Source organism: Gymnoscopelus braueri (genome assembly GCF_963280865.1).
Source record: "Gymnoscopelus braueri genome assembly, chromosome: 2".
In the NCBI taxonomy this organism is placed as follows: Eukaryota; Metazoa; Chordata; class Actinopteri; order Myctophiformes; family Myctophidae; genus Gymnoscopelus; species Gymnoscopelus braueri.
The window spans coordinates 17250163-17274632 of NC_137604.1; the positions used below are offsets into that span (position 1 = coordinate 17250163).

The 24470-nt window shown below is 43.1% G+C and overlaps 1 protein-coding gene across 1 annotated transcript in view; it reads right to left on the reverse strand.

Annotated features, from left to right (window-relative positions):
- LOC308096316 (uncharacterized protein) overlaps positions 1-24470 on the reverse strand; it is an 89887-nt gene that overhangs the window by 44273 nt on the left and 21144 nt on the right. The window contains exons 3-7 of the mRNA XM_080443713.1: positions 23741-24211; positions 17258-17486; positions 8394-8621; positions 3676-3912; positions 1112-1303 (exon numbers count right to left, since the gene is read on the reverse strand). Coding sequence (XP_080299839.1) covers positions 1112-1303; positions 3676-3912; positions 8394-8621; positions 17258-17486; positions 23741-24211 — 1357 coding nt within the window. The remainder of the gene's footprint in view (positions 1-1111; positions 1304-3675; positions 3913-8393; positions 8622-17257; positions 17487-23740; positions 24212-24470) is intronic.

Here is a 24470-nt window from a genome sequence, read left to right on the forward strand (position 1 = left end):
ACGTGGTCTCACTTTAAGTCTAAATAACGTCATTTGTGAGTTGTGTGTGTGTGTGTGTGTGTGTGTGTGTGTATTTGCCATGAGCAGTATAGTAATTACAGACAGACTGCAGAGCATGATAACTATCTGTTTGTTTAGCCTTCCAGGCCGCAAGCCTGACTCACTTCGTTTGTGTGTGTGTGTGTGTGTGTGTGTGTGTGTGTGTGTGTGTGTGTGTGTGTGTGTGTGTGTGTGTGTGTGTGTGTGTGTGTGTGTGTGTGTGTAATGTATGTGTGTGTTTATGTGCGAACGCGCATGTGTAATCTCTGTTGCCAAAGGTTCTGCGAGCCCAACGCTCATCCACCAGCACAGCTAGCTAATGATCGCTCCACAAAACACATGGCAATGATTCTTCCCCATCAGTAACAAATGCTTTCGGTCTTTAAATAACCACAGTTCAGACTACAAACTGATACTTTGTAACAGAAATCAAACACAAAAAAGAGCCTGCACAGTTAAAATCCTCAGTGTTAATTTATCCATTTGGAAGAGAGTTAAATTAACGCTGTTGATTTTACTGTGGGCGAGTGGGTGAGCGAACCAGAGTTCCCATGCTCCCGGTGAAGGAGCTCAAATAACTGTTCTCCCTCAGTGCCAGACACGTGTAGTTGCACTTTTTGTGCAGAGTTCACAAAGAAACTGAAATGAACAGACAGACAAATGACAAAGGCCGCCATCGGCCCAGTCAACTTATACCCAGGCTTAAGACATCAGTGTTATTTAGGGACTGCTAGCCTATCACCCTTGACCGCTTTAAAATGTGTGTGAACAACAAGACATTGTTCACTTAGAATGAAAATAAATGACGAGATGAAATATCTTATGAACATTATATTCATATTTCATCTTTGAATCTTATTTCATAAATGAATTCCCATAACAATGTTGTGCAAATGAAAATAGCCGATCTACAAACTCTGTTGCGATGCATGTGAACTTGCAGATCGGCAATTTTCTCTATACTTGAACAATTTCGAATTTCCACCCGACAGCAATGAAGATGTGTATAAAACCTATAACGAAGGTAACACACAAACTTTCACCCACAAATCGCACACACAAACACCCTTACCTGTGGAAGATGTGGCGTTGGGGCGGGAAAGTCGTGCGGAGCCGCTCCTTTGCAAAGGATTGTGGGACTGCTGCTGCTGCTTGGCGGCGCCCAGATTGGCGGCGGCAGAGAGGGCAGCCTTCACTGCCGTCTGACTGGTGGCTACGGGTTTGGATGCAGTGTGACTGGTGGTGACGGCCGGGGCCTTCAGACCTGCAGACATATTCATGGTACAGCAGTTAGTGTACATGGTAGCTAGTACTTAGGTCGCTGATGCACCTGCTTTGTCCAAATGGAAATGTTTTAAAACAGGCTTTTCAAATGTCCTGACCAAGAAAAAAACAATTATCCAGACGGTGAATGCTTGACACCCAGACTAATATATATCTCCTAGGGGTGTGCCGATACACTAATTTCACCAAACGATACGATACGATATTTGGCTCACAACTTCGATACGATTTAGATACGATACGATACGCACTTTTTTATTATGAAAATATATGGGGGAGAAAAAATGCAAACAAATAATTCTGTTTTTGCATTATTCAGACGCAAACTTGTAGCTTTTCAGCTACAATAGCCGTTTTGAATCCAAATAGGGCAATAGTGTGACACCTGACCCGAAAAAAAACAACATGTTGTCACCCTTTTCACCTCGGGGCTGTTTGCATTTTTTTTTCTTTTTTCAAAACGATATTTTTTTCCCCCAAAACGATACATATCGTCACGAAAACGTATCGCGATATATCGCGGGACGATATATCGGCACATTGCACTTACTCCAAAACAAGTCAGTGTCACTGTGCTTCGTGGATGTACAGATGCAAAAGCTTGAGTTATACTTGGTTTGCGAACGGGTGCACGTCGAGCACCGAAAATAACGGCTCCACAAGCTAGACCTTCGCTCTAGTCAGGCAATAGACAAGAGCCGAGTAACCAGACTACAGCGGAGTTGTCTCATGGTGTACGGAAAGGTAGTGTCCATAGCATGACATGAAGTGACAGGAACTGTCCTCCTGTCACTTCTGTTTTCTTCACTCTTAATCTGTGTCTCTATCTTTATCTCTCTGTTGGAACACTGAGCAGGTTGTTTCTCCGGAGTGGCGTTTTATTCCTTTCTCTCCCTCAAGCGCTTCCTCTGTTTTTGAACGGTTCTGTGCATCTCATGTGTTATTCTGTCAGTGATCCAGAGGAGAGGCCATTACACTGTTAAGCAAAGGGCTGACAGTATCGATTGCTCACTGTGGGCTGTGGGTGGAGGTGGTTTAAAAGAGGGAGTTGAAAAGTTCTTCACACCTTTGGCATCAAACTCCCAACTTGCGTGCACGCACGCTTTCAGAGTGGAAGGCAATCGTTCACATGTTTATTGTGCCAACCATTACCAATACTATTGGGCACACCAGAGGAGGGCGTGTGCAATAATATCGGTGTTGTGGCTTGAAGACATCCTTTTAAAATGAAGATTGCGTAAAAGTAGACAAGTTCGGTCATAATAGGTGAAACACACACCTGAAGAGGTCCTGGCCAATGAAAACAACCATAAAATATAAGTATTGTAGCCGCACACCCACAGCTAATAAGAAACATGTTTCAGCAATTAACCTGCTTGATTCAGGGCTTGCGGGACAATGTGATCTTGATCTAGATAGATCAACCCTGATGAGATGATGGCAGCTTAGCTTTTATATCTAAATAAAGGATTGCATCTAAGCTACGTGGCATCTGTGGCTACTTTATAGGTTTCTGAAGTTTCTAAAGTCTTAGTAGTTTGAGTCATGGGCTCTTAATGTGAAAATCCTAACATATTTAACATGATCATAAGATCATTAAACCCACTGTTAGAATGCAACGTAAACACCTACAGTATGACCCGTTTTGAACACAGAACCACTTGTATACAATCCATTATCCTCCCGTAAAAAAACGGCCAGAACAAAAGCACTTTTATTTAGTTATTCAAAAATACTCACTGATGAACGACCTGCTAAGGATGACATGATTAAACGCTTCAGTTCCTATCAACAACCACCACTAATTCAGCTTGGTATATGATTAACTGAACGCTGATTACAGGCTTACTGCTATATCTTAAATCAACTTATAAACCCAGATAGAAGTGTGGTGAACGTTAGGAAGTATGGTTTTCAGAAAGCTGTTATGATGGCTTAATGGTGAGAAACTCAAATGTGAGAGAGAAGAGTAACACAGAGAGAGAGGGAGGGAGAGGGAAAGAGATGGAGGGAGAGAGGGAAAGAGGAGACAGGAAGAGGGAGAGCCTTTACAGTTATTACCACTTTATGGCTGACATTTGAAAAAGGGTAATGTCGATGTGAGTTGACCTCCTGAATTTAACACAGCAGACCAAAAGAGAGGAGGGGGGTGGGGGGGTGAGGGAGAGAGATAGGAAGAGAAAGGGGGGAGAGAGAGACGGGGAGAGAGGAAGAGAGCTTTTTATTCACAATGGTGTACCGTGCAAGTTCACGATGTGACACGTTGCGAGTTTGTAGATCTGCCATTTTGCCGGCGGGACACCGTCGTATGGCTAAGTATAAATCAGGCTTTATTGTTTAATTAGGCCTCACCTGTCGCGGTGCTCCTGCCCTGCAGTGACAGAGCTCTGCATCTCATCCCTGGAACCTTTGCAGGGGCTGGAACCGCACTGGCGATGGTGTTACTGGTAGCGCCGGTGCTGGTGGTAGCGGTACTGCTGGTGCCAGGGGCCTTTGTTGCATTTTGGTTGCTTGCAGGAAGAGTGCTTCTGTTGGGTCTCTCTTCTGGTTTAGGTCCGCCTGCTACTGGGGCTCCCGGAGTGGTCGAGTCTGGGGTGGAGATGATGACGGCACATGTTTTAATAGGACAATACTGTATATGCCAATTCAAGGATGCAAATTCCTGTTAAAATGCCCAACACGCATGTTTTTTAAGCACACATGTCCTACGATGGAAGCATTGAGATTTTCCAATTGAGCTACACACGATATGATACAGTAAAAGACTTAACAGGCTCTTTTTCACTTTCGGGGGTCAGGAGCTAGGGAAAATAAGGGGAGAGGGAAAATAAGAGCTAATTAATTGCACTGGTGCACGGAACAATTGTGTTCGAACTATCACCCTATAGATTTACTGAAAACAGCTACAATAACAAGAAAAAACACATGTTACGGAGAATGCTTATTCTGAGGAAAGCCTTGAGCAGAACACACAAACTGCAGAGGATTTGAAACGGAACCAGTGTGTGTGGGAGTGCAACGGAACGAAAAGCCGCACTCTAAAAACACAACAAATTTATGTTGGACTGGGGGTTCAATCTACTCTGCATGCTCGGCAATTTGCACTAATTGCTCTCATTAAACACCACACACACACACACACACACACACACACACACACACACACACACACACGAGAATATGTACAGTAATCGTCCTTTGATTGTAATCAGTGGGATGGCGATTAGACATTTCTTTGAGAGTCGCCCAGTGTAATCCATCTGGTGCAGTTATCAGTGTTTCCACCAATGGGGAAGCTATCGCAGATGGAAGCCTGTGGCCTTTATGAGGCGAGTGGGGGCGTGAGCAAATTAAGGCATTGTGTAAAGAGATGGTATCTCTCTCTCTCTCCTGTTGGAATAAATGATTCCATTACGCCACCCTGTGACCCAGTGGTTTTAGGGTCAACGTGAGTGAGATTATCTAACTGTTACACCAACGATATTGGAGACATTTCGTTGAGAATGTATTGCAATATAAAAAAGCAGGAAATATTTAATTTAATTAGATATATAAGCCATATCTGCGTGTACCTAAGCTTCAATAGCTCCATTTGGAAATAATGTATCACTCCAGCAATGATTAGGGTGATTTTAAAGGGTGAAATAACAGTAGGCACTTGTTAACCACTTAACCCATTAAGACCGGGAACGCATCTGTGTCATTTTAAGATTTATTTGGCTATTAGCTTGTAGATCTGCTATTTTTGAAAAGTCGTGAAATCGTGTCGTGAATCGTGAAAATGTGTGCAAATCTTATATATATATTTTTAAAGCGAACATTTGTAACTCAAATCTTTGGAAAAAAATATTTTACAAATGTTCGCTTTAAAAAGATATATTCAAAGATTTGCACACATGTTCACGATTTCTGAAAAAATAGCAGATCTACACGCTATGAGCTTGTATATATCTATTGTATCTGCTATTTTTGATTAGCCAAGGAAATCTAAAATGATAGCGTTCCCGGTCTTAATGGGTTAAACCCCAGCATCCGTATTGTGGAGAAAACTTTGGCAGGAAATAGCAGGTCTTCCACAAGCTCACAATGTGTCGCAAATTCAATGTAGAGTGAAAACAGAAAGGTCAGTGCAGCCTGAGGGAGTCAACCAGGTATAGGGTTTAAGTGGTTACTCTGGTTGACTCAACATGACCTCTGTGAACGCAACGTGCAAGACCAGTTACCAAGACAATGTCCATGCTGAGAAAGAGTGAGAGACAGAGTGACAGAGTGAGTGAGTGAGTCCGTGAGTGAGTGAGTGAGTGAGTGAGAGAGAGAGAGAGGCAAATAGACAGACAGCAGGCCTAAATATAAAGTGTGCATTTGAATGCATCCAAAGACCGAAGCATTCTACTGCACACTGACTAGCTCCAGTCCCACTGGAGCTAGTCAGTGTGCTGACTAGCTCTGTAAGATTTCATGACAGCATCAAAAAGTGAACTGCATGTGTGCATGTGTGGGCTTTACCGGAGAGTAATAATAAAGAACAATGATTACCATGGGAACCCAGGATCTCAGATGTAATCTTGTTACCATAACAACCCAGTCATCAGAAACTACATGTAACAATCTCTCTCATGCGTGCGCGAGAGCGAGAGACAGAGAGAGAAAGAGTGTGCGCTAGGGAGACAGATACATACTGTACAGTTTATATATTGTACAAAGTCTATGTTTTACTGTATGGAGCAGTTACAGCACTGTTCCACACTTAAAGAAGAAATGTTTGTAATTTCTCCTTCTGTTTTAAGCTGTCAATGTGTGCTAGAAATTGTATGTGCGAACCAGTCATTTTGGCACACAAGTTCAATGTCTATTCAGTCATATTTTAGCATCCGTGGCAAAGAATGGGCAATGATATTTGTCACAGTAACATACTAATATGCCAAGCCTTATATATGGGAGGCCTTTACAGTTAATACCACTTTATGGCTGACATTTGAAAAAGGGTAATGTGTTGAGTCGACCTCCTGAATTTAAAACACAGCAGACCAAACAATGCATAGTGTGGCTGTCATACTGTACATAACGGCTGACACGCCGTACTCAGACCCTACCTGCACAGCAAAATTCTGATTCTTAATTTAACCCTGGGTGTGTACATTTTAATTGCACTTACTCTTTCAGAGGTAAATGAACACACAGATTCTACTGATTCCGGCCATTCTACTGTGTAGAAACAGCACAAACATAATGCTCGTTGTGACGCCTGTATCACAGCGTTTAAACCTGACAGAGAATTAAACGACTGTGATCCCACACCCTCGACAGGAAAATTGTATTTATGGCTTCAATGGCTTGAGATTAACATCTAAATAGTTTTTGGCATACACTGTATATTCCTGACATACAATACTATTTAGTGCGAGCCTTTGTACACAATTCTTCTATTTCCTCCTTCTTGCTTTGCCGCCCCTCGTCTCTGTGCCACAAAGCACTCCATGGTCAATGGTCGCGTGCGTGTATGGCTGAGGGTTCAAAAATAATTACATTATGACAATACGCTGGTGTTTGTCACAAAGAAGCTTCCTTTCTACAGGGAGAGTCAGGAAGTGAAGACCATGGGACACTACATGTTTCTATGGGGAGCCGTGCTAATAGAGTTAGCCGAGATGAAATGAAAAATGCCCTTTTAACCACTTAACCCCTACATACTTTGTAGACTGGACTCCCCCCAGGGCTCTATACTTTTATGCATTTTGTCCTCTTCCCTTTTCCACCCTCTACAAATCTCTTCACCAAAAATAGCCATGTGGTTAACCCGTTTAGATCACATTCCCAGTGACATTGTGCAGCACCAAAAAAATATAATACAATTCTTTGTATTCTTATATTAAACTCCAATCATGATTTTGTCCTGCAAAACAAAATTATATGAAGTGTGCTTACATAAGCTTCAACTGACCAATAACAACCAATAACCTCATGACATCCACCCATCAATCAATGTTCAGCTGTGATTCTCAGTTTGTTATGACATGCGATCACGATCATGAGTTACTGTTGACTACTATTACATTAATTATGCTTTCTCACACACACACACACACACACACACACACACACACACACACACACACACACACACACACACACACACCTCTTCCAACCTCAACACTAACCTAATTTGATATCTATCCTCAAATAACCTCATAGTTAGTTATAATTGTTTTTGTGGTGCTTAATGAGGCGTGCACATACACACACGCGCATGAACACACAAAGATACACGTACAAACAACCAAACACAGATGGTACAGCTATACAGTAGCATATCTCTACAGAGAGGGTAGAGATACGGTCTAAAACCTGGACGTCATCTGCTAGCCTTAAACGAGGGGGCCGGGTCACCAGACAGGCAGACACACAACATGGTTTTCTGAGGTAAGCCTGGCCAGATGGGCTCTTTGACCTCTGTAGAGGAAGAAAGGATACCGGTGCAGACACACATGCACACACACACTCACTCTCTTTCTCTCTCTGTCTCTCTCTCTCCCTCCCAGGGTACGGCAGGGGGTGGTGATGACTAACGTATGAGTCACAGGGGGAGAGAGAGAGAGAGAGAGAGACCAATTTGAATTACAATTTGTGTGTGTGCGTGTGCAAGCATATTTGTGAATATGTTCATACCTTCATGGTATGGGTGTGTGTCAGAGACAAGAGATTGCCTGTTCATGTGAGTCTGTGCATTTGGTGGTGTGTGCGTGTGAGCCAGGGGTATGTGTGTGTGTGAGTGGGAGTGTGTAAGACAAAGAAATCAGTAACGGAAAGAGAAGGAAGTCAGTCACCACAGGAAAACCACACCAATGAAAACCTCCTCTGATGATGCGAGTATGTGCGTGTGTGTGTGTGTGTGTGTGCGCGCGCGCGCGTGTGCACGTGTGTGTGTGTTCCATGCATGGGTAAAGCCCTCACACTGAGCTTATGGACAGAGACAAATTTCATGTGGGAAGATGATTCTGTGGCTGAACTGAATTCTGATGAACATTTACTGTACACGCACACACACACACACAGTCACACTGTCACCTCACCTTTGGTAGCAACTGCCGCTCCGCTGACCTCACTGGCGGTGCTTCCCAGCGACGAGGAGCTGAGGTTTGTGGGTGATCCCTTGACGGGAAGCTTGGACACGACGGCTGCCGCAGGTCGGCCGCCCGACCCCGGTGCCGACGGCTGACTGACTGATGATGATGGTTTGAGGTTGGAGGTCATGCAGCCCGGGGCGGCCAATCCAGACGTGGTGCGGGGTTTTGGAATACCTGGGTGAGACGGGGGAGAGAGAGTGGAGGGTTTGAGTCATTGAGAGGAACAGAGGTTATCTGTGTGAACACAGAATGTCCTACTCACTGTCTCTCATGCTCTGGGGAACGTTTGAAGAGCTAATATATGTGTCAATAGCCTCTTTCACATATGATCTGTGGAAAATGTCAGCGGAGGTCAGGTCAGGTCATTGTACGGCGTTTCCCTTTCACATATTATGTGGCGCAGGAGATTCTCCGTGTCCGATGAGTTCTTACATAACTGTAAATAGAGTCTGTTTGATTAGGCATGGGGCGGTGTCTGGGGTAGACACACACGTCAGCTACTGCCACTTAACAGCGTGAAGGAGAGTCAAGGATCAAATGTAATTTATTTCCTTCTACAGAACATGTCTCCCATTGACGCAAGGACTGCAGATCATTCAAACCATCATAGGATTGTTTTTATAAGAAGTGTGTTTATGTTAAGGATGCAAAGAGAATATAAAGGAATACTGAAGGGGGAGTGCAATTTATTCATGAAAATAAAGAGTAGAGAAGTAGAGAGTAGAGAAGAGTAAATACAGAACATTAAGAAAACATGAAGTGTGTTCACTGTTTATCTGAAAGCGCAGCCAGGGAGCATCTGAAATGTTATATCTTGTTGTCTACATTACAATGGCAGGTTTCAAACGTCGAATGAATTAACTGTTTTCAACGATCTCTCCCTTTTCCTTCCGGTGAAATATTATATTTTCTGGCCAAAACGTGTATTTTAAACGTGAGGTGGGGGGCTCAGAGTGTTCCCACCAAGTAGAGTAGGCTTTCAACTCTATAAAACAGTCTTTGTTTTGGTGAGTAGCAAAAGAGTATTTTTAATTTTTACTACAGACGAGAGAGGCTGCACAGCCTGTGGTGCGTGCGCAAAGGCTCGAAAGTCCCATAGCGTTAAGGAGAACTCCTTCTAACGCTAGGACAGGCATGGAGTGTTTGTAATAAGTTACATCTAATATGGCAGTCAGACATCTGGAGAGCTAACCAACATCGTATTTTAACAAAGCCTGTGTGGATCCAGAAGTAGCCTTCTGTACGGTGCCGAAACATGGGCAATGAATAAAAGAGCTACAGTGCAGGATCGTCTGCAGACTTCTCATGCATGTCCTGAACCTTTCATGGAGGAATCGTCACATGAAAGCTCAGATTTACGGTGGCATCCCTCCCTTCTGCTCTGGAGACTTCCCTGCCCACCAAGAGGAAGCATGCAGGCCACTCACATTTCCAGATGTTCTTCTGAGCAGGAATACAGGACCGACTATGAATGAACTACCAATGAGCTACAGACGCCAGTGGTGTCTCAGATCTCGAGGGCACTCACAGGATGACAGTGGTGTAAAGTAACTAAGTACATTCTCTACTTAAGTACAATGTTGAGGTCTTTTTTACTTTACTGGAGTATTTCCAATTTTCAGTGCTTTTACTTCTAGTCCACTACATCTCAGAGGCAAATATTACACTTTTACTCCACTACAATTATTTGACAACTTTAGTAACTAGTTACTTTGTAGATTTTGATTAATATTACAAAACATACATTAACCACTTAAAGGTACTACACCATGAATTTTACCTTTTTCTTCTTTTTTGTGTGTTTTTGGTCTCCCCTACCTCTCTTCTATCCCCAAAAATACCCCAGTTTGAACACTCAGGCTTTCACAGCAAATCTGGGGTTTTCTGTAAATTGGTCTCAAAACAGGCCAAACTGATTTGCACCCTGACGTGACGTCACGTCAGGGTACAATCCCTCCCGTTTTTCAGTTCCAACCCAAAAAAATAAAATAATTATTTTTATTTAGGCTCAAACCTTTTGAAAAACGTTTGAGGGACAAACAAACAATATGATATTAAATATTATTATTATTTTTTAAATTCATGGTGTAGATCCTTTAAGCCATATATACATTTCGGCCATTTGAAAATACGTCGCTTGTAGATCGGCTATTTTCAAAGGATTTTTATGCATTTGAAAACTTCCACCACTGCGGGATGATCACGATGATGGCGATGCTAACCACAGCTCCCGTCCCTCTTTTGTCGCCGAAACGCCACGCCTAATAGTTTTCATTACAGCATGGCCAGATACATTTTCAACTACTGCACAATAGTGGTCTTAGTATGAAAGTCCTCTGACAAAAGCTTCACCGGGTTAGGAAAAGCTTAGTAACAAAACCCCAGTGAAGTTTTTGTAACAGTAACTACACACTCGAGGCATGCAGTCGTTATTCGAGTATACTTGAATGAAAGACACTGGGTGTGTTAAAGCCTGATTTACACATAGTTGCGTGCAGGTGTCACGAAAAAAAGCCGTTCTACAAGCTCACATGGCTATTTTTGGCATGCGACATCGGCACGCAACTATATAAATCAGGCTTAATGGTTACTTGTGTTGCGGTTGCACACGGAGACTTGACAATGCAAATCACCCCTTAAATATCACTGCTCACTTTATTGCACTACTTATTATATTTACTGTACCGTCTATTGGTACTGTACCATGCTGCAGAACATGATCATAATGCTTGTTAAGGATACCTGTTCATAGGCTATATATCAATTCTTTTTTTTATTTTTTACAAAATATTTATCCCACGATTTTGTAACCAATTGTTTCACCCAGTGCCAATTGCCTAAGTAATCCTGGGGGCTACTCTCCCTCTGCCAGCCTAGGGAGAGCCCAGAACTGAGCTCATGCCTCCTTCAATGCATGAGGAGCTAGCAAGCCACTTCTTATCACCTGACAGGGGGGGGAGTTTCCCCGGTTGGACGTAGCGTGTGGAAGGAACACGTTATTCCAACCAGTTCCTTTCCCCTCCATCCTGCGCTCTGGCTGACCATGATTACTGCATGTTTTTTGTGAGAGAGTACCTACCCTAGGGGACACGGGGGGAACATGCAAACTCCACACAGAAAGGCCCTTTTACCAACCCCACCTAGGGTATGGGCACTGATGACGCAGAGGAGAGGACACGCCCACAGCGCCCACAGCGTCCCCGGCGGGAATCAAACCCATATATTCATCGATAGACTGTACAAATATATTCAACCACTGAACATAATGTAGTGCCAGAATCTTATCTTATTGATTTACTGCTTTTTTTACTACTTTCACTCTCAAAGTGTGACGTTCCTGTTTCAACATGTCTGCTTTCATTGACAGTTGAATTAATATTATTATATAATAGGATTGCATGGTAGATTCTGAAACGCATGCAGAGAACAGCGAGTAATGCTGACATCATGCTGACCTTCAATGGCAAATAGTGATTTTTAGAACTGCTGAATCAGTTCAATATGTACACTGTAGTGTCATCACTTATTCCCCACTCATTTAACTCTATCTCTCTCTCTCTCTCTGTGTGAAGGTCATGGTGTGCTAGCAGCATGGAGGAGTGTGTGGGAGAACATGCATGTGTTTGTCACTGAAGCAATTATCTTCTTTTAAATGGTTTCATTAAAAAAAGTGAGAGCCTGAATTACAGTAATCCATATGAATCCTGCTGAAAGCTACAGTGTTACTGTTTAATTAGTTTAACTGCCCATGGAGTTAAATTTGATCTAGGCCAGTAGACAGCTGTGGACACGTCAGCCCCGCTGCACAGTAAAACAGAGTTTAGCAGCAATTCCACACACAAATATTTGCAGCACAATTATTTCCACAGAAAATGTTCCTTTTTTTTTAATGCTCAAATGAAATATTACTCGCTGAATGTTTCTGGTTGAAATCTGTTAAAATGCTGCTTTGGCTAAAACGGACAGAGACAAAAAGAGGTGAGAAATTTTGCCAATATTGTTGAGATGGACCAGAAAGGGTCCATTAACCCATTAAGACCTGGAACTGTGTCATTTTTAGATTTGAGCTAAAAAGCATTATTTTACACTTTGGGCTATTCAAAAATATCAGATCTACAAGCTCATAGCGCGGCAGGTGCCGCGCTACGAGCTTGTAGATCTGATATTTTTGAAAAAACGTGAAAATGGGTGCAAATCTTTGAATATATATATTTTTAAAGCGAACATTTTTAACTCAAATCTTTGCTTCTGGGGGTCCCTGGAACAAAATATTTTGATGGGGGTCGGCGGCCAAATACATATAATTTTGGGGGTCCTTGACATGAAAAAGATTATATAATATATATAGAAACATATGTTTTTCAGAAAACTGTTGAGATTTAGGAGACTTGTAGAATCGGCTTCAGGTCTCAATGGGATACACCTGTAAGAGGGAGAGAATAAGCATTCAAGGGCCTGTGTGTGTGTGTGCGTGTGCGTGCGTGTGTGTGTGTGCGTGTGTGTGTGTTATTTTACTGCTGTGCTGCTGACAGGATAGGAACAGGACGTACCTGAGCAGTATGTACTGTAGCTGACATCAGTGAATGGTATGTTAAATGTACCCCCCGGCCTCTGGGGAACCATACAGTGTGTAATGTAACAGGAGACGCGCAAACATGGACACATTGAAAAAAGGAAGCGATCAAAACACCTACTGTATATACTTTTGTGAGACGCAGTCTCCGTGATACAGCGGCGTCGTGTTGTGTTAGATTTGGGTGTGCCATGAGGTTTTGGTATCAGGTTGTACTTTGAAAAGCATACAAATGGAACCAAATGGACCCAAAGGGATTTTACTGTAGCCTGCAGAATGCGTTTTTAACGTTAAAGCAGGGGTATTCAACTAGATTAGGCAGGGGGCCACAATTGTAAAATGACTTTAAGTCGGGGGCCACAAGACATTTTTTTCCTTCTGTTTAACCAGAAACCATTAAGAAATATGTAACTGGTTGGTTAACCCATATATATATATATAACCCATATAGCAACAACTACACCAAAAGGGCTTTCCGGATTGAAAGGTATAGTTACAGTACGTATAAAGGGTTCCCGGTCTTAATGGGTTAAATAGTTAATTTATTATGTAATTTATTTATTATTTTTTTTGGTGCGAAGGAATGAGAAACACTTCACTTACAGTAAGGCATATTTCTCATTTTCTCTTTCTCTATCTCACACACACACACACACACACACACACACACGTTCTCCCTAACTGAATTCACACATTCTTTCCAAACGCTAGAGGAGAAGTAACTCCCCAAAGAGACATGACTCCTTCCTTTTCACACAAACGCAGGGACATACTGTATATAAACGGAACGTGTGTATGTGTGTGAGCGAGTACATGTGTATATACACGTGTGCAAGTGGATTAATGTAGGAAGTAGCAGCGTGAGAGGAAAAGAGACAGTGAAAGCAATAAAAACACGAGCGAGTGAGAGCGAAAGGGGGAGAAAGAAAGGGAAGGAGGGGGAGAGAGAGAGAAAGAGTAAACGATGGACACAGGAGGCAGGAGACCTCTTCCTACAACTGTCTACCTTCATGTCAATTTCACACTGTTCTTTAGTTCTGCAGGTTTTTCTTTTTATATATATATAAAAACAAATAAAATGTGGTCAACACACCATGGAGTCAGCTCCCAGAGCACCTCAGCTACAGTTGTTTAAAGCTACCTGGATTCAAACCCGGGTCAAGAGGCAATCACCCCTTGGCCAGGGGAGATTATTGGGCTTAAGCTTCATGCAGAATTACTAGTCAACCAGTAGGCATCCTACCAGACAACAGAGTCTACATTTCTCAATGGAAGAGTAGAGAGTCTACCTCCAACTAATGCAGATGTAGTTATGTTGTATTAATATACTCTATGTGATACTCTACTCTGATTCATTCAAATAAATCCTGGATTGCAGCTTTAAAAGCGGGGTGCAAGACTTCTGAAAGCATTTGAGGCAAGGAATGCAGAATACTGAGACGCAAAGAACATGAGAACGATGGCACTATCATTATTTTAAAATGGTTAGATCAAGAGAAACTGTGAACTAAGAACGAAACTAAGTGGAATATTATTCAATGATGCTTCACTGACTTGAACCAACATGTGAGAGAGAGAAGGAAAGAAAAGAAGGAAAGTAACAGAACACAGGATGACTATAAAAGAGAGAGGGTGACAGGCCGACCGGAATTGTATCGAAGGCTTACTGTCAAGGACCCCAAAATATGCATTTGGCCGAAGACCCCGTTTGAAAAATGTTGTGCCACCATAAGAATAGATTTGTCAACAAAAAAAAAGAAAAACCGTGTGTTGTGAGCTTGTAGATTAGCTATTTTTGAATTGCCAAAAAATAAAGAGAGTGTGTTTTAAAAACTGTCTCTCATTTTGCTTGGGACCCCCCTCAAGGACCCCTAGGGGTCCCCGGACCCCACATTGAGAACCATTGCTGTAGATCAGCAAAGCCCTAATAATGTCAGACAGAAAGACAGTGTGTACATGAAAATAAAACCATTGGGTCAGTTTGGCACACCAATTCGACACACACTGCCCTCTGGTGATCAGATCATTAAACTACACCAATAAACCTGGTCTCTGGCCAGAGCCAACACAACACATGTGGCTTCAGTTGGTCACCGTCCTCAGGGTCACCTGGACTCTATACGTCATGGAACCCGAGTCACTTTAACGTGACAGGCTGGCAGTCTACGTCTTCCGCTCACTTCATGGAGAACTACGAAAACCACAGCTAATTTCACACACACAGACATCAATGTTAGGTCTACTAATCTAATCACTTCAGGACATGAATGAACCGGGAAAACCTGTGATGGGAAAGCTCCTCAATGAAGTTAACACTGGGAGGCTGACTGACTACCGGATTATTGCCATCAGGAATATCTCCTCACACAGATGCAAGCACACGCGCTCAAAGGCGGCCATTGATGGTGACCTGGCTCCACGGTCAAGTGCTGTCCGCCTTTACAGTGTCTCAGTGAAGAACACAAACAGGCAATTGTCAGAACAGAATGTGACCTTTATACTGTATAGAGAGATCTGGTTTTCCTGCTGACGACTTACACACAGTTCTCGACTCACTCACATACACACACACACAACAAACATAATGCCAAACACACGTAGTTGTGTGTTCCCGCAAAACACACATTTTCCGCTATGCAAATCATACACTGCAACTCAGTGATTACGGAGGGGTTGTGTTACATGTGTGCGTACACACACACACACACACACACACACACACACACACACACACACACACACACACACACACACACACACACACACACACACACACACACACACACACACAGAGAGAGAAGTTAAATTACGGGTGTCACTGGACACTAGACGACGGGGACACCATGTTTAAGTGGGAGACAACAATATCTCATCAACGTCACTGTACAACAGTGTGTGATACTGTCACGCTATGCACGCACGCACGCACACACACACACACACACACACACACACACACACACACACACACACACAGTGAAGGCAACAATGACACCAAAATGAGGATGCCACTGCCGTCTCGGTTACACAACATGACACGTATACTCTGCTTTGTGTGACAGAGCCAATCCACACGAACACAGCAATGGCAAATGACAACGTGGTAAAATCCTCAGTGTTAATTTATCTATTTGTAACTCTGAGAGTGTACAAATGTAACCAAATGGACCCGTAACTTACGGGTCCATTTGGTTACATTTGTACACTCTCAAGAGTTAAAGGCAAAGACTGGCTGAGAATGCCCTGCGGGTAAAAAGGGAGGGAAGACCCTAGAAGAGAAAGAAAAGAAGAGGAGACAGCGACACAATGAGGAATGACAGACAGGAGACAGGAAGAAAAGAATGAGAGGGGACCTCATAATACAGTAAAACAGGTCACCCATGTGTTGTCTGTGACGTGACGTCCTCACCAGACAGACACGTGTGCACGCACACACACGCGCACACACACACACAAATCACTATTATAAATGTGTTCATAAAAGGGAGAGAGAACGCCATGGAAGAGAATGAGAGAGAGAAAGGCTGCTTCCTCTTGTGCAACTCTGCAGCCCAAAATGACTCCTGCGAAAAGAGAACTTAATTCACCAGCTGCAAGTGCACACGCACGCACACGCGCACGCGCACGCACACACACACACACACACACATGCCTGTGCGTCAACAGCTTGCTCGTTGTGACAAAGTATAGCAAACCAACAGCGAGTGCGGTGTGTGCTGAGAGTGTGTGTGTAGGAATGTGGAAGGCATTTTAACTCCCAGCTTTGCAGTGTCAGCCTGCTCATTTCCTGAGTCTGTTGTAGACGACGCACGACTCTCTCTCATTGACGCTAAAAGCAGAGTGCGAGCATACACACGCGCACACACACACACACACACGTCTCAGGGTAAACAAGTTGCACATGTGTTTGTAAATGGCAGACTCAGGAAGTGCACAAACTTCTAAAAGGAATACCAGGCTAAAACAACACAGAACTGTGGAGAGACACGCGGAGAGGAAAACTCTTGTGTGTGTGTGTGTCCATACCTGCCATGTGCCTGCGTGTGCATGTGCGCAGTGCCTGTCTTTGTGTTTACCTTTCCCTGTCCATACCTAGATTATCCATATGTACACAGTCAAATCAAGTTTGAATCTAACCTTGAGACTGTTTTATCCCAAGAGTTAAATGAACACTCTGGACAGTGCTGTGAACTGCATGTGTCTATGTACTGTGTAGAGAAACACAGATTTCACTCACCCTGATTTTGACTCTGTTTGGCTCTAGGTTCAACCCCTGCGCCGTGCCCTTCCTTCCCCGGCGCCGAACCATCCGTTTGGGTTATCCTGGCACCCTGTCCCGGGGGTCCACTCGCCGTGCTCGGAGGATGAGCGACTCCCGTGTTGCAGCTCGCTCCCGGGGCTCCCTTGTCCGGCCTGGCTCCTTTGCCCTGTAGCCTGGCGTTGGGCCCCAGCTTGGAGGAGACTTTCTGTAGGAAGAGCTGGCGTTTAGTGACCGTGTCCCAGCCCAGAGGCCCCAGGTCGGAGCTCCGCACCGACACCATGGTGTTGGCCATTCCCCACTCACAGGCACAAATGTGGAGGTTAGCGAGGGAGGCAGCGAAGGAACACAGGGGAGGAGTGAGGGAGCATGTGTGTGAGACAGAAGGGGAGGAGGAAGAGAGAGAGAGAGAAGGAAAGAGAGAGAGGGAGGAGGGGAAGTTGGGAGTGTGCTGCAACCAGAAGAGGGGTAAAGGAAGGGGAAAAAACACTATTGTGCTCTACATTCCCTTTGGGAATATGGCTGGGACCAGCCCTGTTTCTCTCCGTGTCTGTCTCTCTCTCTGTGCCCCCCCCCCCCCAATCTCCCCCGCGCCTCCCTTTTTCCCTGCTCTATAAACACCAGCACACATGGATTGAGTTTGTGGACGAAGGCCTGGCGTGCGTCTCTCGACTTTTCTGGGTAAAACACTGTGAATGCAACTTTTCAGAAAAGCGTTCTAGATGAGGAAAAATGTCAGGCTCGTGTTTGGGAAACGCTGGCAGTCCACGAAGGCAAGGAAATATGGCATCTGTCAAACTTTAGCTATGTTTTAGGACTGATTCAGTTTTATGTTTTAGTTTGGATAACCCGCCGTATCAGTGTGTGTGTATGTGAGAGAGAGAGAGAGAGAGAGAGAGAGAGAGAGAAAAAAGACGTTCCTTACGTAAACTTATGTAATCGCACATGTGGAGGCGTTTCAAAGCAATCTCTGGACTTGCACTAAAGCTTATTTCATGCTAAGGGGAGAAAGTGTTTTGGATGTGATGTTTTTGTATGTACGGAATTCTTTCACTGGAAAAACTCGTCTTGTCAAGTCAAGTTATGCTGTCATTCAAAACAAACCCTTGTCCCCCCCCCCCCCCCCAACACCTCCGGGTCTTCTCCCCCACAAAAAAGTGCACCACGCAAAACACAGAGCTTATTCAGAAGAGGTGAACGGTTTCGCCGTGTTCCGCTCGGTAATAGGCCCCTTGACATTGTAGCTTTGCTTGACATTGTAGCCAAAGCCAAGAGCCTGAGCCCTAGGATTATTGTAGCATGCATACCAACACACTAAATCATGTGTTGACATGCTAGCTGGCAGCTATAGTCTCGCCCTGGGCTTGAGCTACGTTCAAGAAGATGAAATGTCACAGAAGGGATGTGAGAGGGATGAATATAGACTACATCCGTGGTTCTCAAAGTGGGGTTCCGGTGACCTCCCCAGGGATCCTTGGGGGGGGGGGGGTTTCCAGGGGGTACCTTTATCCATATTTCATATACGTTGGGCTATTCAGAAATAGCAGATATACAAGCTCACAGCGCGTCACTTCGTGCCGCACTGCGAGCTTGTACATCTGCTATTTATGAAAGAAATCTGGAAAAAGTGCGTTTTTTTTTATTTATTTCTTAACACAAATCTTCTCTTCTGGGGGTCCCTGGCACAAAACATTATCAGTTGGGGGGTCCGCGGCCAAATACATATCAATTTGGGGGTCCTTGACATGGAAAAGTTTGAGAACCACTGGCATACTGTATAAACTACATCATGTTGGACTTTTGTTCCAGACAACCTTTCAGCGTACATCGGATATCGGCAGCTTATCAAAGAGGCCAAATGACGTGTGGACGTGGAATGCACATGTGATACACATGTAGCATGTTGAGGCACTACAGTTAGGCTTTCTTCGGCCTTCTACAGGAGAAATGGAACAGAAAATATGTACTGTATAAACTAGCAGTGGTTCTCAAACCTTTTTGTGTCAAGGACCCCCAAATTGATATGTATTTGGCCCGCATACACCCATCTGAAAAGGCTTTGTGCCAGGGACGTCCAGAAGAGAAGATTTGTGTTAAAAGAATCCCAAATTATTCAAAAATGTTCAAACATTTTCTGAAATGTTCAAAAAATTGCAGATGTACAAGCTCGCAGCGCAGCACGAAGGGACACTTGTAGATCTGCTATTTCATATAAATGTTGACTATTCAAAGGACCACTTTGAGAACCAAATGGGTATTGATTACATGCACATTAAAACTACAATCCATAGGTTTACCTCATTCCCGATGGAGAGAGTCATTATTTGCAACAATGTCAAAACTACAATAAAGATGGCGGCGAAGCTAGTGTCCAGTCCAGTCAGCTTCAAATAACTTTATCGACATTGTCAACCAGTAGGACATGCCCCGATACCAGGGTCTACATTTCTCAATGGAATTGTCAACCTCCAACCTGTGCAGATGTGCAAGATAATACTGTATTAGCATGCTCCACCATACAGATTAAAAGGATGTTTTATTAATTAAAATATAATTCCCGAAGTGTAGCTTTATTGATCCAATCTGAAACTGGCTAAGCTAAGACAACACTCGAGCTTGTCATCTTTGAAATAACACTAAAGAAAGATAATACTGCATGTATAAAGATGTAATGTAAGACATTCTGTTCAGTTATGGGCACAACCCAAACAAAAACAGACCTTGAAAAAAAAAGAAAACTGAAAAGATCTTCTGAAAATGTTGTGCCTGCCCTGATAGTGACGTAGCCCTGATAGTGACGTAGTGGTTGCAGACGGAATGTCACTGTGCAACATAATTCTTTGAGTAAACAAAAATAAATCCATATATACCTGGGGTTGGGAGGTATGCATGTAAAGACATGCAGTCTTTACATGTGCAAGCATGTAAAGACTGAAAATCAAGCTCATAAAAGTAGAATGAAACTGCATAGTGAATAGAAGTTGTTGACACAATTGCCAATCATGTATTGCCTCAAAATATGACCTCTGCAGCCTTTCCCTGCAGTGCACATACCTTCCATTGGTCACATCCAGATTAAAGACATGTGCATTCTCTTAACCAATTAAGCCCTATAAACAGCAAAAATAGCGGATCTACAAGCTCACAAGCTCGCCGCAATGCAACACGTTGTGCGATTGCAGATCTGCTTTTTTCTAAATGTAATTCTTTGTTTACATAATTATGGAAAGATTTCCGCCTACATTGACATGCCCAAAACAGGTTTTAAAGTGGTTAATGTGCATGTGTTGGCCAATGTTAAAAGTCTTATTATGTCTCTGAGCCGAGTTTGACCAGTTTTAAAAAACACCCCCGTAGTGAGACAGGCCCTGAGGCAAAAGTGTGTCAGAATACCAATGGGGCAGGTTTTAAACCTGTCAGTGCCTCACCAGGGCTTAGAAAACACATACCAAACAGCAGCCAACGCACACCCTCCATTTAAACTACATGCACGCTGCTCATCAGCGTCACATGTCAAAAGGCAGACCTGGGTTGCTGTCGGGTGGAAACCTTGTATGTCCACATATTTTCAAAACATTTGAAAGTGGTGAAAATAGCCGATCTACAAGCTCACAACGTGTCGCTTGTTGCGAAGTGACGCGTTGTCATACGAGGTGAGATACGAGGTTTCTGCCCAGTCGTTATGTCATTATGCAGCAGGATTAGTGACTGAGAGCTATGATTGGTTTAAGTTTCTTTGACGTGTCATCGTTAATGATATCCGTGTTTTGACTCAATTAAGCTATCAAGTTTCTCAAACTTTGCGCTATACCTGAATAAATAGTTTCTCTTCTGGATTCATTTGCAAAGCTATAACTTCTAAAGCACCTAGTTGGTAGATGGTTATTGACTTAAGTCTTACTAACCAAAACTGCGTATTATGCAGAACTAATCTAACTCAACTAAAGCAGATTAAATATATTTTTATAAAAACTATTTATGGACATTGATACTGAGCCCTTAGTTTATAATTTAAACATTACTGTAACCATAGACTAAAAATAATGGACACAGTGAACTAGCTAGGGCTTCAACTATCAATTATTTCCTCAATTATTCTATGAGGTACTTTTTTGATTAATCGAATAATGAAAAACTATACCATTAAAAAGGAAATTATATATCAATGAATATAACCTGTAGATGTTTTATTTTAGGCTCAACTTTTGTAGCCATCATGGTCCATGTATGCGACTGTATTTAAAGACATGTACAAAAAAACATACATATTATGTATTTTATGTGTGTGTGTATTGTGTGTGTGTACTGTGTATATATTCAATTGAAGTACTCAAGCCCACTCAGTACAGACCATGGAAACCATGGTCTATACTGAGTGGAACAGAACACCTAAAATGTGTTCCAATTCCTGGTGGCTATACTGTATCTCTTTCCTCTACCCGTAGAGACTGTGCACTGTTGAATAACACTGACCGACCACTGACACTTAGCATTAACTTGGATTTGAGCGCCTTATCACTGGCCACTTGGTTTTTATGTTCGCAGATCACGTGCTAATCTCTGCCCCCTTGCATTACTGACACTGTACATACTACATGTTATATAAGCCTCACATCTTATAACCATATACCTATAGATTGAATATTATATATTGTCTATACCTCATTTATACACTGTAGATTTGACTGTAGTGTACATATTTATCCATACCACTACCACTGGTGATACTTTATAGGCGAACATTTGGTCAAAATACAAGCTTGAGCTTGTAGATCGGCAGATTTGATGTAGAGGAAGAAAATGAGGGGGAAAGCAAAGAAGCAGGTCCGCACACAGTAGCTTCCTTTAAGTAACTTCATTCAAGTATAGAATGAGGGTGCCAAGGATTGACCCCTGGGGGACCTCAGTCAACGATGTACAGTAAGGTTTAAATGGTTAATGGTCAAATGGGAAATAACTAATCATACATTATGCAAATCCCAGTCAGTCCAAGTGCAGATGGCCAGACCAGACCGTAAATCTCCTTTTGGTATTTTGTACGTTACTCCTTTCTTATTTACTTTACTCTTGAAACGTAAGCCCAGTCCACACCAATGATTTGCAACTTGCAACTACCTGCAACCACCTTGCAACAGAACACCAAAACTGTGCTGATCTGCAACGGGTCAATTCAGACCGCTGCAACTGGTTGCACGTGGCAACAGGCTGCGTTCCAAATCTTTGGTGTGGACTGGGCCATACAGTAAATGTATATTTCTAGTCATATCAGTAGTATCTGTCCTGCGGTGCTACTATGACCCCCAGCGGGATCAAAAAGGTCTATATATCTAAAAAGGTCCATATCTTCTATTTAGCAGAAGAACAACATCATATTAAGTGGTCATGGGATAAGAGTTTTAGAAGAACTACACTACAAAACTATAAAGTACAGAGGATAAAAAGTAAGCAACAAAACTGCAGTATAGCGTCCAGCTTAATGGACAACTAGAAGGAATTGCAAATGCGAGGATACTTCCTCACTCAATGGTTAAAGGTTAAACATCCAATGTAACGAAGCACTCCACTTCTACAAGTGAGGCCAGGTTGGAGTGATGTGCTTTTGGACGTGGGTCTGTACTTTCCCCTGTCCTTTTGTCCCGGCCTCTAAACCAAACCTCTTTGCCACAAATAGCCAATTAACACGTTGCGTTGTGAGCTTGTAGATCGATTATTTTCGCCAAGTGTTTGCCTATGTTCCCAGACTGTTCGCTAGGGCTGTGCCGATACACTAATTTCACGAAACGATACGATATTGGGCACACAACTTCGATACGATTTCGATACGATACGCACTTTTTTATTATGAAAATATATGGGGGAGAAAAAAACCAAATGCAAACAAATATTTCTGTTTTTGCATTATTCAGACATGCAAACTTGTAGCTTTTCAGCTTCCACTAGCCGTTTTGAATCCAAATAGGGCAATAGTGTGACACCTGACCCGAAAAAAAAAAACATGTTGTCACCCTTTTCACCTCGGGGCTGTTGCATGCCTGATTATTATTATTGTAAAAAAAAAAAAAAAAAAACCTTCTCCAAAACGATACATATCGTCACGAAAACGTATCGCGATATATCGCGGGACGATATATCGGCACATCCCTACTGTTCGCCTATTGACATGCTCAGAAAAGGGACGTTATGGTTCATGTGGTAATTAATGTCAGTGGGACACAAACTGGAGCTGTCAAGTTACAGAATCAACATGCTCTGGGTCACCTATATGTTTGATGTTTAAAGACCCAAACCATCACTGATAACAACAGACTAGATTAGATCACATGTAGCCTACATCTTTAAGCGGACTAATTCTCTGGTACAACCTTGACACATGTACAATACATGACATTCATCGGATACGTCGAGATGTGACCTAAGGCTTAAGGCAAGTTAGAGCTCAGTTTTCGTTCTACACACACTTACTGTGCCACGGTTCTTTGGTTTCTCCACAGACGCCTCTCGCTGAGGGTCCTGTCTTGAATGCCCCGGCCTGGTCGTCTCTTGTGTAATTTCCTCCGTAGAACCTTCAACAGGAACTTTTGTAACGTCTCCCGTGGCGGCACCATCCTCGGGCATCTCTTGGACAGCCTTGCTGGGAGACTTTAAGGGTCCTTCCACGGTCACTTCTGACCCCAAAGAGCTGGAGGAGCCAGAGAGGGCCCCGTGAACGATCACAGTCTCCCCCCTCTTCTCTGATTGGGCGGGGCGTTTGGAGTCTGCGTTTTGGTTGGGTTTGAGGTTGCGGAGGTCAGCGCCTCGGCCTCGGACAGGTTTCAGGATCGCCACCATTTTGATCCGTCCTGCTGAAGGTCTTTGCCTTTTGACCCCGTCGGCAGCATTCACTTCCTCCTTCTTGGGAACCGCCCTCTTCTCATTGGCTGGAGCGGATTTGTTCTGTGGAGCACAACAAAATGGGGTAGAACAGAGCAAAACCAATATCATCGCTGTCAGGTAAAAAGCCATATCTCCATATTTTATGAAACACAAGGAAAAAATATATATATTTTGAAAGATTTTCATCTATAATGACATGCCTAAAACAAGGCCGCCAGGTTTAAAGTAATTAAGTCTGTCTGTGGGTTTTATAAATATCTAACCAAAGAAAAGTATTACCTAAGAGCTTGTGACAGAATAATAACTACAATAGAACACA